The 17,021-nt window shown below is 38.4% G+C and overlaps 1 protein-coding gene across 4 annotated transcripts in view; it reads left to right on the top strand.

The window, feature by feature from the left end:
• The window catches only part of LOC108709943 (neurobeachin), a 444,274-nt gene extending 429,672 nt beyond the window's left edge, over positions 1 to 14,602 (top strand). For all 4 annotated transcript variants that reach the window (XM_018250245.2, XM_018250244.2, XM_018250243.2 and 1 more), the window contains 4 exons: positions 3,812 to 3,913; positions 11,849 to 12,045; positions 12,335 to 12,486; positions 14,152 to 14,602. In XM_018250245.2, coding sequence (XP_018105734.1) covers positions 3,812 to 3,913; positions 11,849 to 12,045; positions 12,335 to 12,486; positions 14,152 to 14,242 — 542 coding nt within the window. In that variant the 3' untranslated portion in view covers positions 14,243 to 14,602. The remainder of the gene's footprint in view (positions 1 to 3,811; positions 3,914 to 11,848; positions 12,046 to 12,334; positions 12,487 to 14,151) is intronic.
• The last annotated feature ends 2,419 nt before the right edge of the window (positions 14,603 to 17,021 follow it).

Below are 17,021 nucleotides of genomic sequence, written 5' to 3'. Positions count from 1 at the left end.
AGGCTGCTATATCTGCCCTTCAAGGTTAAATGTGTAATATTTTATGTGCAGTTTACTTACTATACAGAATTCAACAGGTCAACATAATATAGATATGTAGTTTAGACATGTTTATGTTCACATATTTGTTACAGTTTTGCATGTATTGACCTTTCCCACACTGCACTATGTTCTGAAGCCCAGCAGAATGGCAACCATGTTTGGGAGTTTTACTTTGAAAGCAGCTAAGTTGCAGGTAAAACCTAGTCCCTGTGTAAAATGTATTGTAAAGAAATAGGATACTTAATGAATAAGATGAAAGTTGAGCGTACTGTAGGACTGGCCAGATATGGGATGACTTTGACGTAGTTGGCCAGCTTAAATATATTGCAATATATGGACAAACAATCCCTGTTTTGTTTAAAGGGTAAGGCACAAATTTTTTAATGTCCTTAATATATTGATAATGGGTTGAGTGCAGAAGACCTCTTGTATTTGTCTATGTTCTGAAGCCCAGATGTCAAATGAAATGTCATATATGTGACTGAGCTGCAGTCATGTCAGCTAAACACTGAGAGGCTGGTCTGTGCACTACATCAATATAAAGCGAAATATTTCTTGTAGAAGCGACAACTCTGTGCAGGCTACTGCATTATAAGACAATTTAAACCAACGATTTAGTGCAGCACAATGAGCAGATGATCTAGATGTAGGGAAGAGTGGAACAAAGGCTCTCTCTGCAAACTGCCTTTCTCAGATCCAGAAACTAATTTGGAAGTGATAAAAATTAATTTGCACAGTTTAATTGGAAGCAGTCTCCTGCCTGAGCGAGGTACAACAGCTTTTACTAAAGCCTGATTGAATTTTTTGTCAGGTAGGTATGTTGGAATCGCCTGCGTTATCCTCCTGAGTGTCTCTGTGCAATATATTACCCTTAGGTCTGACTGATGTTCTTTAAAAGAATCAATGCTATTCATGTTGCGTCCCCTGCCTCTTAAATGTTATTGATCCTGGGACTTCACCTGACATCTCTCATTACTCGCCTTCCAACAGGGTAGTCACCAAAGGTGTGGGGCTTTATAGTCTCTCTGCAAAATATTCATTATCCATATACAGATAAACAAGTCTATCTCCCCGTAGCTTTACAGCCTCTCTCTTTTTTTTTTTGCTGTGTTATGTTTTCTAGATTTTCATTGTCTACGCATTCTTTTTCACTGTCAAAATTAGAATTTTAGAAAAAAATTTTTTTTGGAAAGTAGCAATTTAATTATCTTCGGAGTTCAAGGTAGTCCACTGAGCTTTATCTCCACTGCTTGTGAATATCTTACTGTTTTAGGTCCCTGTTTAATGTTTAATATAGTTGGATGGAAGGAATTCTGCTGAATCAGTTCTGTGTTCAGCAATACGATTTCAATTCCCTGTGCAGCTTCTTCACCTGAAGCCCCCTTTGTTCCTTAGCCTTTAGCCCTATGCTACATCTATCATTTAAAATGTGTCAAGAGTGTTGCTGAATTTTGAATGATTGCAGTGCTTGGCATCTGCCCCTTGAAATGATAAAGCACTCCCTTCCCTAAAGCTTACGTGTGTTCTATTGTCTCTTCTCTTTCCTTAATACCAATCCGTTATCCTGAAAGCTTTGAAATAGGGAAAGGCTGTTTCCCATAGACTCCATTATAATTAAATAATCCAAATTTATCAAAATGAATCAATAATAAAACAGTACCTTGTACTTGATCCCAACTAAGATATAATGAATCCTTGTTGGAAGCAAAACCAACTTATTGGCCTTATTTAATGTTTACATGATTTTCTAGTAGACTTAAAGGAGAAACAACCCTTAATTAAAAAAACCCTACCCTACATAGATGCCCCTCCCCCCAAGCCTAGCTGCTACCCCGGGCAAATGCCCCTTACTCTTTACTTACCCCTCCATGCAGATTCTGTCCAGTGAAGTTCACGACAGCCATCTTCTTCTCTCTTCGGTAATCTTCGCAATGAGACCGGCGGATCGGTGCATGCGCATTTGGAGCGCCGGTCTGATTCCGAAGATTACCGAAGCGGCTGAAGATAGTGCCCGTGAACTCCGCTGGACAGAATCTGCACAGGGGGGTAAGTAAAGAGTTAGAGGCATTTGCCCAGGGTAGCAGCTAGGCTGGGGGGGCATTTATGTAGGGTAGGGGGTAGAGTTTTTTTTTATTAAGGATTTGTTTCTTCTTTAAGGTATAAAGATCCAAATTACAGAAAGATCAGTTATCCGGAAAACCCCATTTAAGAATAAACCTTCATTTGGCTTTTGAGACACAAAGTCCTTGGAGTGCTGTTTGTTTGTTTTCTGCTATACTAATGTGTTCACCGGCACCCAGGCATTTGAGGATTTACACACACACACACTTTTGTGTAAAAAATGCCGGAGTTGACGTTTAGGTCAACTCCGGGATTTTTATCAAGGCAACCACACTTCACATTTCATCAGGTATAAATAGCCAAGGATAACCAACCAATTAAGGAATGACATCACTATATTAAAGTGACTAGTACATGCCGCCTCATTCATGTCATGTGCACCAATGAGTACTTACTGACTTCCAAGTTGCCCACTCCATGCCGTTGTGCCTTTGGCAGTGGCCTACTCTCCCTACTTCTAGTTCCAGCGTTGTCTGCAGTCCCCTGGCACTTGATAGATGCTAGCAAGGGGCACTGGGGCTATAGACAGTACTGTTAGTTGTACTCCCCAGCAATCAGCCCAGTGGGTTTTGTTTCCAATTAGGGATACCAGTACCTAGAGTGTACTACACTGGTACTTTCATGTCAGTGCAATGGATTCTGTAATTTGCGGCACTTAGGGGGGAATGTAATAAAAGTGATTAGACTGTAAGCTCTACAGGGCAGGGACCTCCTTCCCACTACCTCTCTTACCACATAGCACTTAAGCTCTTTGTCCTATGATTCTGTATATATTTATTATGTGATTTGTCTCCCCCATGTATATATATATATATATATATATATATATATATATATATATATATATATATATTGTACTTTTATGCACTGTACAGCGCTGCAGTAAAATGTTTTTTTTTGTTTGAATGTTTAGCTCTGCTCACAATGTAAAATAATTCTCTGGCAAACATTACATTGCTAAGAAAAAGTCAGCGTTAACACCTGCTTGGAAGTTTCATTAAGTATTTTCTCTCACTTTGCGATTGCGAAATATTTTTACATAAACTGTGAATGTTCACAAAAACCATTTGGTCGCAAACTTTGGGAGGAAGTCATTGAAGTCTGTAATCGGTCAGAAAGGATGCAAAGATGGCCGCTTTCATTCGCAGCGGTCCTTGTGAACTTTTTTTGCGTTAATGAAACTTATTCTATTCCCCCGTAAATGGGTTAAAGGAATTTAATTCTCAAACTGTACAAGTGTTTACTTTACCATGTGTGAGGCCAGCCTCTGTATAGCCATGAGGGCAGCCATTCATAGCTGAAAAAGGAGAAAAGGCACAGGATACACAGCAGATAACAGATAAGCTCTGTTGTATACAATGGGATTCTTCAGAACTTATCTGTTATCTACTATGTCTCCTGTGCTTGAATGGCTGCCCCCACGGCTACACAGCAGCTTGTTTATATAAACTATAGTTGTGTTTCTGAAGCAAACACATCAGTTTTACCAGTACAGGTCAACACTACATTATATTGTCATTCCTTTAAAACAATTTTGGTGTCACTGTTCCTTTAAGTATAATATAGCAATCGCTTCTAGCTGCACCTAGCTACAACATGTTGGACCAATGTACTGGTATTTAACTTCCTTCTTTGTTTAAACTTGCAGGTGATTACCCAGCTCCGAGAGCCGTCCTCACTGGCCATGATCATGAGGTTGTCTGTGTGTCTGTGTGTGCTGAACTGGGCCTTGTTATCAGTGGAGCTAAAGGTCAGTACCACGTATCTTAGGCTGCTTTTATAGCCTTTGAAATCTCCTAATAGCTCACGTAATAGAAAGGGCTTCTGGGATGCACAAGAGATCCTCACAAATTCCTTATCTGAAAACATAATTCAGCCTATGCTTGACATTATTGTATGTGACATTTACTCTGTATGTCAGAATTTACATCTAATGGCACCCGAATTAAAACCACAAAAATCAGGAATACAATATGAACAATAACATACTGCTATTGAAAGGCAGCAATAATGTTTCCTTTATATACAATAAAGTACATTGATCAGACCATATAAGGATCAATGGGCAGCCATAATAATTAGCAAATGGTTCCCTTAAAGCACATCGTCTATGGGTACAACGCTGTATCTTAGGTTATTTGTTGTCTGTCTTTTATACCAGAGAATTTAATATAAAAGTTATTTTCACCCAGTTTCCAGCGCATGAGTTGACTGACAGTGATAGACATGCCATACACTACTCCATTATCATTTTCTCACATTTAATCATTTTTTATATTATTTGAATCAATTTAAATCCAAGGCAGGCAAGTATAAATTCGCTCTTTGGAGATACCTTAGTTGTATATTTGTGTGTGTGTTGGTTAGGACTCAATGAAGAGGAGGGTTTGTATGTGCAAAACATTACAGTTGGCTTTGCAGAATTGTTTCTTGTTTTAATATTTACCCAGTAGAATGCGGATCCAGGAACTGAATAGAATGATGGTGGCAAGGGTGATGTTCCTGGCTGGTGTCTTCACATGCAGATGTATCCTCCTATTTCTGAGACAGCAGTCTTCATAATAATAATTCATCATTCATGGACTGAATGATCTTGATGGTTCTTCAGTTACATGTTGATATCTGGGCATGTATAGCCACCTAAATGGATACTATAGACATCGACCATGTCTCAACACTGTTTGCATTGCATTCATATAATGTGATCACCATTGTTGCCCCTGCAGCCTCCATTACTCCTGTGGCCTTCATATATATATAGACTTCATATATATAGACTTTTATAGACGGCCTTCAGGCCGTTCATCTCACAGTATACATGTGATGGCTGCAAATGAGCAACATTATTAGGTGCTTTTAGATACTTCATTGCCAAATTGTGTGATTTTGCCCTGGCATTGTCCAAATGATTTACTATCAAGAGCACCCTCTTTGATCATAAGGGTAGAGCTTTCAGCTGATTTTTCCTGTTTAGAAGGCCGCATCCCCGCTACTTGGCAGCACTTAATCATATATAAATCCAAATGTGCAGAGAATAAATGTTAACTCTCTTTTTTTTTGTTTAATTTAAAAATAATGCCCTATATTCTTTTTGGCTTATTTGGGAAATATTGAATCATTTTTTTTTCAGTCAAAACTCAGAAATTCAAATTTAAAATCACTTGCTTGAATGTAAATTAGAATGATAGATTTATCACGCCTCGTCCCTTTAAATAGTTCTAATTCACTACCTAAAACCTGCCAAGTTCATGTAGAAGTCAATGGCAGAGGTCTGTCGAACCATTTGAATATATTAATCACCTTCCTGACATTCAAGGTTTTTTTGGAGGAAAACTCAGTTCAACTTCGTTTTGAATTTTCAGGTCATTTGTATCCAATTAAATATTAGACGTTCCAGTTTTTTCATAAAAAACCTCCCATTTGAGTTGTGCTTACACTCAAATTTATTAGAGTTAAAAAAAATTCACATAACATCTGCCCCTTAGAGTTACTCTTTAAAGCACCATATTCACTTGCACACTTACCCAGCCGCCCTTTAACCATGAAGGGTATGAACTTATATTCTTATATATGAAGTAGTATTAAAGGACCAGTAAAACAAATAATGAATATGATTTATTTGCTTCACTTTTCTATGAAGTGTAAAAGTGGAAGCCCTTTATGTCAAGTCTAGGGAAGTTGCTGTAGACATTTTTGAGTGGGGTTGCTGTTACTTCTGCTACTCCAATGTGCTTGGCATCAGCATCCAGTTTGCTTTCTGCAATTCAGTAGTAGCTATTGACACGTTAGTGAAACCTGTAATTGTTGCCACATATAAGATGGCCGTAATTTCAGGGCTCCCTTGTGCCTTTGTACTCACTTTTATATAAAGGTGGCCATAGACGTAACAATTACAATCTTTCCTGAAAAAGATGTTTCCAAGGAAGATCGTTTGTTCCAACACACACACACACACGTGTAGAGCTGAATCGTTGGATATACAGAGAGAAACAATTGAATTCTACTTGTATATGATGATTCACCACTAAAACAGTAGCCGATGTTCAATTCCCTTTCAAAGGCACCCAATCAAAATTTTTCCCCGAGATCGATCGATGAGCCTTCTGCCGATATCGGCCGGCTCGTTTCCACCACACACACACAGAATATTGTACGTAAATTTGTTTTGTATGATAATATTGCTGCGTGTATGGCCAACTTAAGTCATCAGTGCAGACTGAGCTGGTATAGTGGAGTTGACTGCAGGTTTTTAGGAACATGTATGGGTGCACATAGGTTTGGGAATGGCCTCAATTCTTGTAGGAACATTAGTGTTTTACATTGAATGCCTGGCTCATGACAATACATATTCATACTGGATAATAAAAATATGTTCCTTTATTGGATTGGTGCCAGATTTTCAAAAGTGCAGCCCAAGCAAGCTTCATTTGTAGAGTAAACATTTGGGTGCCCTGACTTTAGTTTCTTACTAAAGACCAGCTATGTACCCATATGAGCCTGGTGTAATGTTCCATCTGCGTAGTGCTATCCAGTTGTTCCGGTAAACTATGGCATATAAAAGGGCTTTCGAGCTCTCCATAAACCACACCAGCACATCTGCAGCAGCTTACTTTACATTAATTACTTTTTTTTGCCCCATAAAGTGAAAAATATAAAGCAGCCTGCTGGATTTACATGCTTTTTCCCAGATGATTAGCTTACACGCGATTTCTCCCCGCCTGACATGAGTGAACATACAGACTTTGATCGGATTTTCTCTGTGGTATACTGTATACTCAGGATACTGTTTCATTTAGTATTTCTCCGAATAGGAAGACAGATGTCATAAATACTTGAGAAAAACCTCTAGCTTGAATAATAAGCTGCCGGCCACTTACTGCAAGAAATACCTTCTCCTCTCACCGTCCTTAGTAATCTTTATTAGCCAATTGCTTCTAGATCGCCATTCATTTCTCTGCTAACAGCCCACCTTTCATAGCAAATGGCTTTGTCAATAAAATATATATTCAAGTTAGCAGCTCGCTGACAATAATAGACTTCATATTATTGACCTAATAGTACGCCTTTACCTTTTAATCAACTTCCAGCGCAGCAGCATTTTTCCTTGACATTGAGAAATCTGTCTGTGGGTTTCTCCCATCAAATAACTCTCTGAAAGGTTCCCAGCCCAATGCATATTTGCCTTTCAGTTCTTAGCGCATGTGTCTGAATTATTTATATGGATACACTGATAATGATTCTATTTTTTTGTTTGGGTTTGAATAGGTAAAAACCAACAGCGCAATCATCATTTTTTTTTTAAAATTAAAGTCTGCTCATCCTTTAAAGGACCAGTTAAACTAAAGTTAAAAATATTCTTTTGTTTCTATCTAATTTTGTTTAATTGGGCATTCATCTGGCCATACAGGGGCTGATATTGGCTGCTGACTCAGTAACTCCAGGATGTCAGTATATTATTGTATATATAATGTGCGTGTGTGTATATGCCATGCCCACCTGATATCATGTTGGGGATCAGACAGATTTCCCTATGATTGATTGATGCGGTGATTCGCAAATCGTCTATGGCCACGGCATAGTCCTGCCCCCTGCAGCATCACAACCCCGCCCCCATTGCACCACGGCCCTGCCCCCTGTCTGGATTAAACCGGGCCAAAACGTGGCAACCCTAATCTGTTTTATCGTCCATCTGGCAGGTCAGAAAATTTTGATTGGACATTGACCTGCTGGATCATCAGATACAGGTAGATACGGGTTTCTACCTGTATATCATTCCATTCAGCTCTACACATCTGTATTGAAAATGAATGACAATTGATTACAGGAAAGATAATAATTGTAACATCTATGGCCACCTTTACCCAATTTGCGCTAAACTTATATGTACAATTAATCAGTGTGTTCTAGGAAAGCTGAGCCTCTCCCTAGTGATACTAACGAGTTTAATAGAATATAAACTTTATACAAACTCCAACAATACAATGTGCCATTTGCCAGGTTAGCTCTTCTTTATCTCAGAAAACCGCACATTAATAAATAGTAAATTTCTCAGGTTTATTTAAATATCCACACAATATTTTCAGGGTGAGCAGACAGAACTATGAAATCCATTATACAAACAGATGATGTGACAGCATTTTTCTTAAAATGATCAGAAAAGAATAAAAACAATTGCACAATAAAAACTTTTATATGTCTATTTCCTGCTCACAGAGCTGTTTTTATATCTATATAGGGTCACATACTCAGAGTTCCCCTTATAAATCATTTACTTTGCAGTTTAGAATAGCACTAAGAGCATTTGTTTCAAGTGTAAGTGATCCTATACAGATATAGAAAGTGTTTTATGCCACTAAGTTCCACATATAAAAGCTGTGGTTGTGCAATTTTGTTATGCTTTTCTGATCATTTTAAGAGAAATGCTGTGACATAATATTGAAAGGGGAACTATGGCGAAAATAAATTTAATATACAGAAATAAGAAACTTTCTAAATACAATCCATTAAAAAATCTGTGTTGTTTCTGAAATAATCAAGTTTATGTTGACTCTCTCAGCATCTGTTTCTCTTCATTCTGTCTTCTTGCAGCAGTTGGGTGTCAGATAATCATTGACAGTTAGATCCAATATATCTTATAGAGGGAGCTTCCTTTCCTAGCAGATGAATTAGAGCTCACTCAAATAACTGATTCCAGTTCAAACAAAATCTAACAAAATAACTGCCTTTTGCACAAATCCTGCACGTAGAGAGACATGATGTCTGGTGATTTTAATAGAGTGAGCTCTAATACATCTTCTAGGCAAAAGGAGTCCCCCTATAAGATATATTGGATCATTCATATGACACCCAACTCCTGAATGAAGACAGAAAGAGGAGAAACAGATGTGAGGAATAGTGAAGATAAACTTGATTATTTCAGAACTGGTACATAATTTTTAGTTGATTATATTTAGAAAATTTCAGTATGCTAAAGCTTATATTAAATTTTCATTTCCGTGATAGTTCTCCTTTAAATAAACATGGAAAACAGGTTTTAAAGATACTGTTGGACAGGCACCAAATTGCATGATAAAACGTTCCTCTCCTAAGGGGTTCCTATCGTGATTCTGTCATTAGCCAGACAAGTAAATCCAACTCATTTTGCCCATGGTGTGAGCTGTGGAGTAACTAGATGTTGCTGGGCCCCACAGCAAATTAATTTTAGGGCCCCCAACATATCCAGAGTTTGTCCTGTTTTACCAATAAATGTTCAAATTGCTCATTATTTGGGCCTCGTGGCGCCCCTTATACCTCCTGGGCCCACATGCAGCCGCAGGGTCTGATTTGTGCAGTTTTACTAATGACATACTTTATTCGTTCATGACTTGTGATGTTAAATCATTGTATACATTCTAGGGAAGCAACTGATAAATTAAAGTGAGAACGAGATTGCTTTGATATCCTAACAAAATTCTGTTGAAAATGGGAGCTCATTAACCATATGTACTTCTATGCGTTCAAGGACGTTCATAATATGAAGTTGGAGCCTCACGATGATTACGGTTTTGGGTTTCTTACAGTGACCTTCATTAACATTTGGTTAGCGGCACATCAGTGGGACAATGCCATAAAATTAACACAATATTGGGATCTCGTGTATCTTTCCTTCACAACAATGGTGCCCTAGGAACAATATTACTATCCTCTTGTGACTTTTTTTGAGATGCCAAATTACACTCATTTAGGTGCAGCCATGAGTAAGTAATGTATGTTTCACTGGAGGAACAAAAGGGGCAATCATCCTTAAACTCTGCATTTTCTTTACATCTGTGTTCCTGGTTTCAAAGGCAAAGGCTGACTATTGCCGAGTGCTGCCTTGGATTCTTGTAGTGAATACGTGTAGGACATGGTCCTCCAGAGCCCGGTGACCTTGTCTGAATATCGTACAATTTGCTTTGAATAATTTAGCTTTTCTTTGTGCTCAAGATGTCGGCAGCTAGTGCCTCTGGTATTGTCTTGTATCTCATAAACACATGTGATGATCTCCTGCAGACGTTTTGAATGGCATTAACAAAAGGATAACACATACGGCTGCCGTCCAATTGAAGCCTACTGATTTATAGAAAACAGAGTAATTTGATTTGCTGGTAAACAGAAAGAATGCTTGATTAACTATAGAGATTTTTTTTTAATGATCAAAGCAATTTGTTGTTTTCCACTTCCTTATTTCCTCTTTTACAGTAGATTGGCTGGCTACAAAGAAATATGCTCCATTTACATATAAGAGCACTGATTATTGGATGTAAAGGATATCATAGTTGCATTTAAAGATAAGATGGAGCTGCCATTTGTTTTTGCTGAGGAAATCTTCATAGATGTTCACAAACACAAGACGCTGTTGCTGATGTGGTCAATGGAGCTCAACCCCAATTTGGTTTTATTTGTGTGTATAGATGTGTGTTGCCACCCATTTTACTGACTTTCTCTTATGCATATACATGGTATGGATTATGTTGCCATGTTTTAGAAGATGTCTTTTTTGCTTTTTATAATTTAGCATTTTTCTTGTTGTTCATCTTTGTGCGTATTCAGACAAAATTACAATCGGTGTTCTAACCACAAATATCTATATGTCATGTTGAACTGTTTAAAAACTGTCCAACTGGAGGTCCAGGGGCAGTGTTTAGCAGTGTTAGCAACACTGAACCCTGTGCTTTAGTGTGAGTTAATAGAGATGATTTCCAGGCCATTTGAGCCTCTTGTTTAGCCAAATCTGCCCAAAGGCTCCAGACTTTTTTTGTGTATTATTATAAAATGGTCTGGAATCATCTTTCCCATTTTAGACCAAAGCACAAGTCAGTGTTGCTCTGCCTCTAAATCAGGGGTCCCCAAACCATTTTTTTTGACTGTGAGCCACATTCAAATGTAAAGAGTTGGGGAGCAGCACAAGCATAAAAAATGTCCCTTGAGTGATGATAAATAAGGGCTGTGATTGGCTATTTTCTAGCCCCTGTGTGGAAAGACGGCCTACAGGAGGCTTAACTTGGCAGTATACTTAGTTTTTATGCAATTAAAACCTGCCCCCAGCCTGGAATTCAAAAATAAGCACCTGCTTTGAAGCCTGAAAGAGCAACATCCAAGGGTTGGTGAGCAAGATGTTGCTCGCGGGCCACTGGTTGGGGATCACTGCTCTAAATCAAGGCATGAGTTGCAATATTGTCCGCAGTTTTAGTAATAGTCTAACAAACTGGGCGACTGTTGCTCCATGTGGGTGTCCCAAGACTACTGCTTCAAGTGGGGTTGCACAAGATACCAATCTTTAGTCTAATCATGGGCATTTTTTAATTAGCCATGTAAGGACCACTGCTATGCAGAATATCAATGTCATTTTGAGAAATGTCTATCTGGAGGTCCAGGAGCCATATTCTACTGTCCAATATATTATAATGCCATATCTTCCCAAAGGCACTAGACTTTTTGTGTGATAATATAAAATTGTTGTGAACCAGCTTTCCAACTCTCTAAAAAAAAAAAAAAAAAAAAAAGGCATATGTTGCAAGTTTTGGTTATTTTCACCAAGCGGATGTTCATATTTTAGCAATTCAACTATCTCCCTGCCTGTCTTCTCTTATTTGGCAATAGTACCCCATACCATGTTATTGTTATACTGCATTGCTGAAATCCATGTCTTCATTCTTTTTTGCAGAAGGCCCATGTTTAGTTCATACCATCACTGGAGATCTGCTAAGAGCCCTGGAGGGACCAGACCACTGCCTTTATCCTAGATTAATTTCAGTTTCCAGCGAGGGCCACTGTATTATATATTATGAACGGGGCAGATTTTGCAATTTCAGCATTAACGGAAAACTTCTGGGCCAGATGGAGGTCAACGATTCCACTCGGGTAAGTGTAATAATACATTGACTGGGGCAGCGTCAAAGTCTTCATTTCCCCCCTCCAACATTACCCAATGTAACCCCCTTCCAACCTCATAAAATCCCGGCAACAAAATCACACAAGGTCCAGGTAGGATTGCCACCTGGCTGGTATTTAACCGGCCAAGGTTATTAATAGGGGAAAAAAAATATATATAGCAAGGCCGGTATTTTTTTCTGGAAAAGGTGGCATGGAATTGTTCAATAAAGCTTCTTGGTGATTCTTAATCCATGGCATCTTTTTTTTTGTTACCAAGGCCATACTTCTGAGCAGTGATGGGCAGAATCTTGTGATTGGTGGAGATAACGGTGTAGTGGAGGTTTGGCAAGCATGTGATTTTAAGCAGCTCTACATTTACCCTGGCTGTGATGCTGGAATAAGAGCCATGGACCTGTCACATGATCAGAGGTGAGTTACAATGGAAACATATCCCACCTTGCATTTATAATCTTTTCTTTGGTGTAATTTTGTTCTTATATGGAACTAACTAATATTAGATATAAAGTGCACCTTGCATATTGTGATAATTACTGTTTTAAGTGGATATTTCTGTGACCCCAAGAATTATCAATGTGACAGTAACATTAGTCAGTGCAGATATTGACTGTTCCCCTTAAAGGGAAATAGTTCACTTAGTCCTTTGATCCTATGGATTTGTAAGGACATAATTAGAGCAATACTGGACATGGGCTGCTTCCCATCTGCATTGATGCAAAGTGCTATGGATTGCCTTCACCTTTATTATTGTCCAAGAACAAGTAGTGGTGATCAAAGTGACGCCTGCGTGGGCCGATCCACCCACACTGTGTGAGCCCTGGTCAATAAAAGTCTGTGTATGATCTGATTTTGTGAGGTTTGATTTTCAGAGAAGCTAATGACTGCATCTGCCTTTGTTTTTCTATCATTGGGGGGAAATGTAATAACATTTGCAAAGAGCAAAACTTTGCGAATAAAAAATCGCCTGTTGTAATGTAATATTCTTTGTTAAGCTTTTATCGCATTGCAAATCTTAATTTCGCATTGCGAACCTCTAACACCTGCTCTGGTGTTTCGTTAAATATTTTGTCGCTACAGCAATTCGGTCGCAAACTTTGCGAGGAAGTCGTTGAGGTCTTTCAACGGTCAAAAATGGCGTGATGTTTGCGAATGGTTTTTGCGCTAACAAAACATATTACATTCCCCCAATTGCCTGCGCACATTTTATGGGCCTCCCTTTTTGTCTGCTCATTTGGTGTTTGGTTTTTGCTTATTCGTTATGGCTTCTAATATGATTTTCCATTGAGAAGTTTATTACTTATTTTAATATATAAGTGGAAATTTTGGCAAAATCATCAAAGAATTTATTTTAGTTACAAATAGCCTTAGTCTAGAATACGTGTAAGAAAACTCTCAAACTCAAATATTTTGGGTATTTTTTTCACATTGACATAGTAGTTAAAGGGATTCTGTCATGATTTTTATGATGCAGTTTTTATTTCTAAATGACACTGTTTACACTGCAAATAATTCACTCTATAATATAAAATTTCATTCCTGAACCAGCAAGTGTATGTTTTTGTATTTGTAATATTGGTGTGTAGGCGCCATCTCAGGTCATTTTGCCTGGTCATGTGCTTTTAGAAAGAGCCAGCACTTTAGGATGGAACTGCTTTCTCACAGGCTGTTGTTTCTCCTGCTCAATGTAACTGAAGGTGTCTCAATGGGACCTGGATTTTACTGTTGAGTGCTGCTCTTAGATCTACCAGGCAGCTGTTATCTTGTGTTAGGGAGGGGCTATCTGGTTACCTTCCCATTGTTCTGTCATGAGCACAAATCACATGACTGAGGCAGCTGGGAAACTGACAATATGTCTAGCCCCATGTCAGATTTCAAAATTAAATATAAAATATCTGTTTGCTATTTTGAGAAACGGATTTCAGTGCAGAATTTTGCTGGAGCAGCACTAATAACTGACGCGTTTTGAAAAAAATCATGTTTTCCCATGACAGTGTCCCTTGAAACAACAATTATTAGTTTGTTTTTTAATCTGTTGAACTAACCATGATTTGATTCTTCTTCTCTGCTTCTTTATAGGACTCTGATTACTGGAATGGCTTCTGGTAGCATTGTAGCTTTTAATATAGATTTTAACCGGTGGCATTATGAGCACCAGAACAGATACTGAGCTGGCTGAAGACGGGAAAGCCAAGTTTGGGCCGAGAGCACAAGTGTTGCAGTGAGAAGGGGTTGTCATCTCTGGTAGAAGAAGCAAGCCTGCATTGATCTCTGTTATACATTCCATAACACCCAGCAATAGCTGTACATTGTAGTCAGCAACCATTTTTCTTGTGCGTTATTTCCACAACTGAACACCAGCTGCTAAAAGGCGAGCTTGTCTCATGTAAAATATGGCGTTTAGGAGATGTTTTGGTAATTCTATCATACTTTATTTATCTAAGAAAAAATAAAATGGTGATAGGATGCATTACAAAGAGACTTTCAGTAACGACGAAGAACCTCACGTTCAGCTGTAACGGTGTTTAGTCCACAAATCACTCATCCCGTTTCCAGCCTCTTTTCAAGCTGTGAAAGAAAGAAAAAAATCTATATGTTTGATACTTTTTACATCTTAACTTTAAAAAGGGATACTTTTGTAAAAGAGTAAAACCTTGTACAAAGAACAAAAAAAAAAAAAGTTTCTTAATTTTATCATGGAGCTACAATGTGCTTGTACTTTACACCCGATGTCTTGGTGGAACGGGTATTTGAAAGAAACATAATTTAAACAAATTGCAGCTTGTTGCAAACGATGAAATGTGTGGGGTTAACCAGTAAACCTAATGTTCTCACCGAGAACGCCCCTTCGAAGAAAAGTCTTTTCAGTCTTTCAAAATCTAGGGATATGAAGCCATGGTTTGCCATTATTCTTTCACGAGATATAGTTGCTGTTTCTCTTCACTTGTTTATTTATCTCAACAAAGGAGAACAGATGCGGAAAAAACCCCGGTAGTAGAAAAGGTCTTAAATGTCAAGGTGCCGAATGACTTTACGCTGGGGAGAACATTCAGTTTCTTCCTACCTTGAGCAGGTAATTAGGGTCATGAATTTGGCTCATTTCTGTTCTTTGCTTTGTTACCGTATATACTCGAGTATAAGCCGTCCCGAGTATAAGCCGAGGTACCTAATTTTACCTCCAAAAACTGGGAAAGCTTATCGACTCGAGTATAAGCCAAGTATAAGCCTAGGGTGAGCAATGCAGCAGCTTCTGGTAAGTTTCAATCAAAAAATTGAGCGTTTCTGCTCCCATTGGAGGTGCCGGCGTCTCGTTTTTGGACACCGACGACCATTCTTGGATGCCGGCGACTATTCTTGGATGCCAGCGACTATTCTTGAAGACTATTTTTGGACGCCGGCGACTATTCTTGGACGCCGGCAACTATTCTTGGACGCCGGCGACTATTTTTAGACGCCGGTGACCGTTTTTGCGCTTGATCCGAGTATAAGCTGAGTTAGAGTTTTTCAGCATATTTTGGGGGCTGAAAAACTCGGCTTATACTCGAGTATATACGGTAATTAGAACTTGGGCTTTGGTGTAACAGGATTAGTGTTAACCTGTTCAAAGCTGGCCATAGACGCAAAGACTTTCCCATCTCCCGACCTGCCACTAACCATTCAGATCAAAGTCTTACCATTCCGATCAAATAAAGTCCAGATCAGCCGATGTTCTGCCACTGACAGCAATTGTATGATAGACAAAGCTGGTGACAGTCTCCCACTGAAAATCGTACGATCGGCAATACACGCAGAGATATTATCGGCAGCCGATAATTTCTAACCTGTCCGATCGACCAAACCACCCATCTCCGCCGAACGAAAAATGTCGGGACTCTCCACACACGTTCCGAAAATGGAACGAATCCTCGATTCGTACGATCTGATCTTTGCGTCTATGGCCAGCTTTAGGGGGGAATGTAATTAAAGTCGCAAAAAGAAAAACAATTGGCACCAATAAGAATAAAAATCCACATCTCGCAATATAATATTGTTCCTTAAACTGTTACCGCATTGCGAATTTTAATTGCGCACTCTTAAGAAGTGCTTGAAGGTGTCGTAATCTTTTGGAGCAAACATACTTGACTTTTTCAGTAAGAAGTTTTATTACATTTACTGCGCATTGGCACAAACTATAAAATTCGCAAACGGTCTTCCACTGTCGGAAGTGGTCGCTAAACAGTTTCCGGGTTCGCAAAAGCTATATTAAATTCGTGCAAAGCAAAAATTGTTCGTGCACAGGCATAACTTTTTGCATTGAGAATAGTTTTTTCATTACCGACTTTTATTACATTCCCCCGTAAGTCAGAGACGCAGAGATGCTTTACAATTTACCGTACAGCAGTGATGACTGTCGGAATAATTCCCTGCACAATGTACTGGTAAAGATTTAAGAAAAAAAGACACACCCAGGGGTAAATACACATGTTTCTTCTTTGTATATTTGGTGACTGTATTGTCATAGATGTACATATTGTGTCGGTAGGGCTATAAAGCATGTATCAGGAATGTAATTTTCTCCGAATTGACACTCACTTGCAGCCATTTATTTAAAAATGAAAGAAAAAATAAATAAAAAGAGTCAAACAAAATAATGAATTATTTGTATTGGCACTTTGCACCAGAAACATATCATTATTTATTGACGTGATTTTTTTTCTTCTTCACCTTGTATTCGTAAGTTTTACCACCGAGTTTCTTCTACATTGCTGTTTGTATTTAAAACAAAACAAAAATACAAAAAAAAAAAATGATTCTAAAGAAAAAACGTTTTTTTTTAAAAATCAACGTAAATATTAAGTTATTTATCACCAGTCTGTCAAGCAATATCTTTGAGTTGTAGCTTAGAATAGGAGGATATTGAACACTGGAGGACTAGTTCATTTCATCTTGAGATCATGGTGAGATATTTT

This window comes from Xenopus laevis, chromosome 2S (genome assembly GCF_017654675.1).
Source record: "Xenopus laevis strain J_2021 chromosome 2S, Xenopus_laevis_v10.1, whole genome shotgun sequence".
In the NCBI taxonomy this organism is placed as follows: Eukaryota; Metazoa; Chordata; class Amphibia; order Anura; family Pipidae; genus Xenopus; species Xenopus laevis.
The sequence above is the reverse complement of the archived record's forward strand: the minus strand, read 5'-3'. Positions and strand labels throughout refer to the sequence as shown.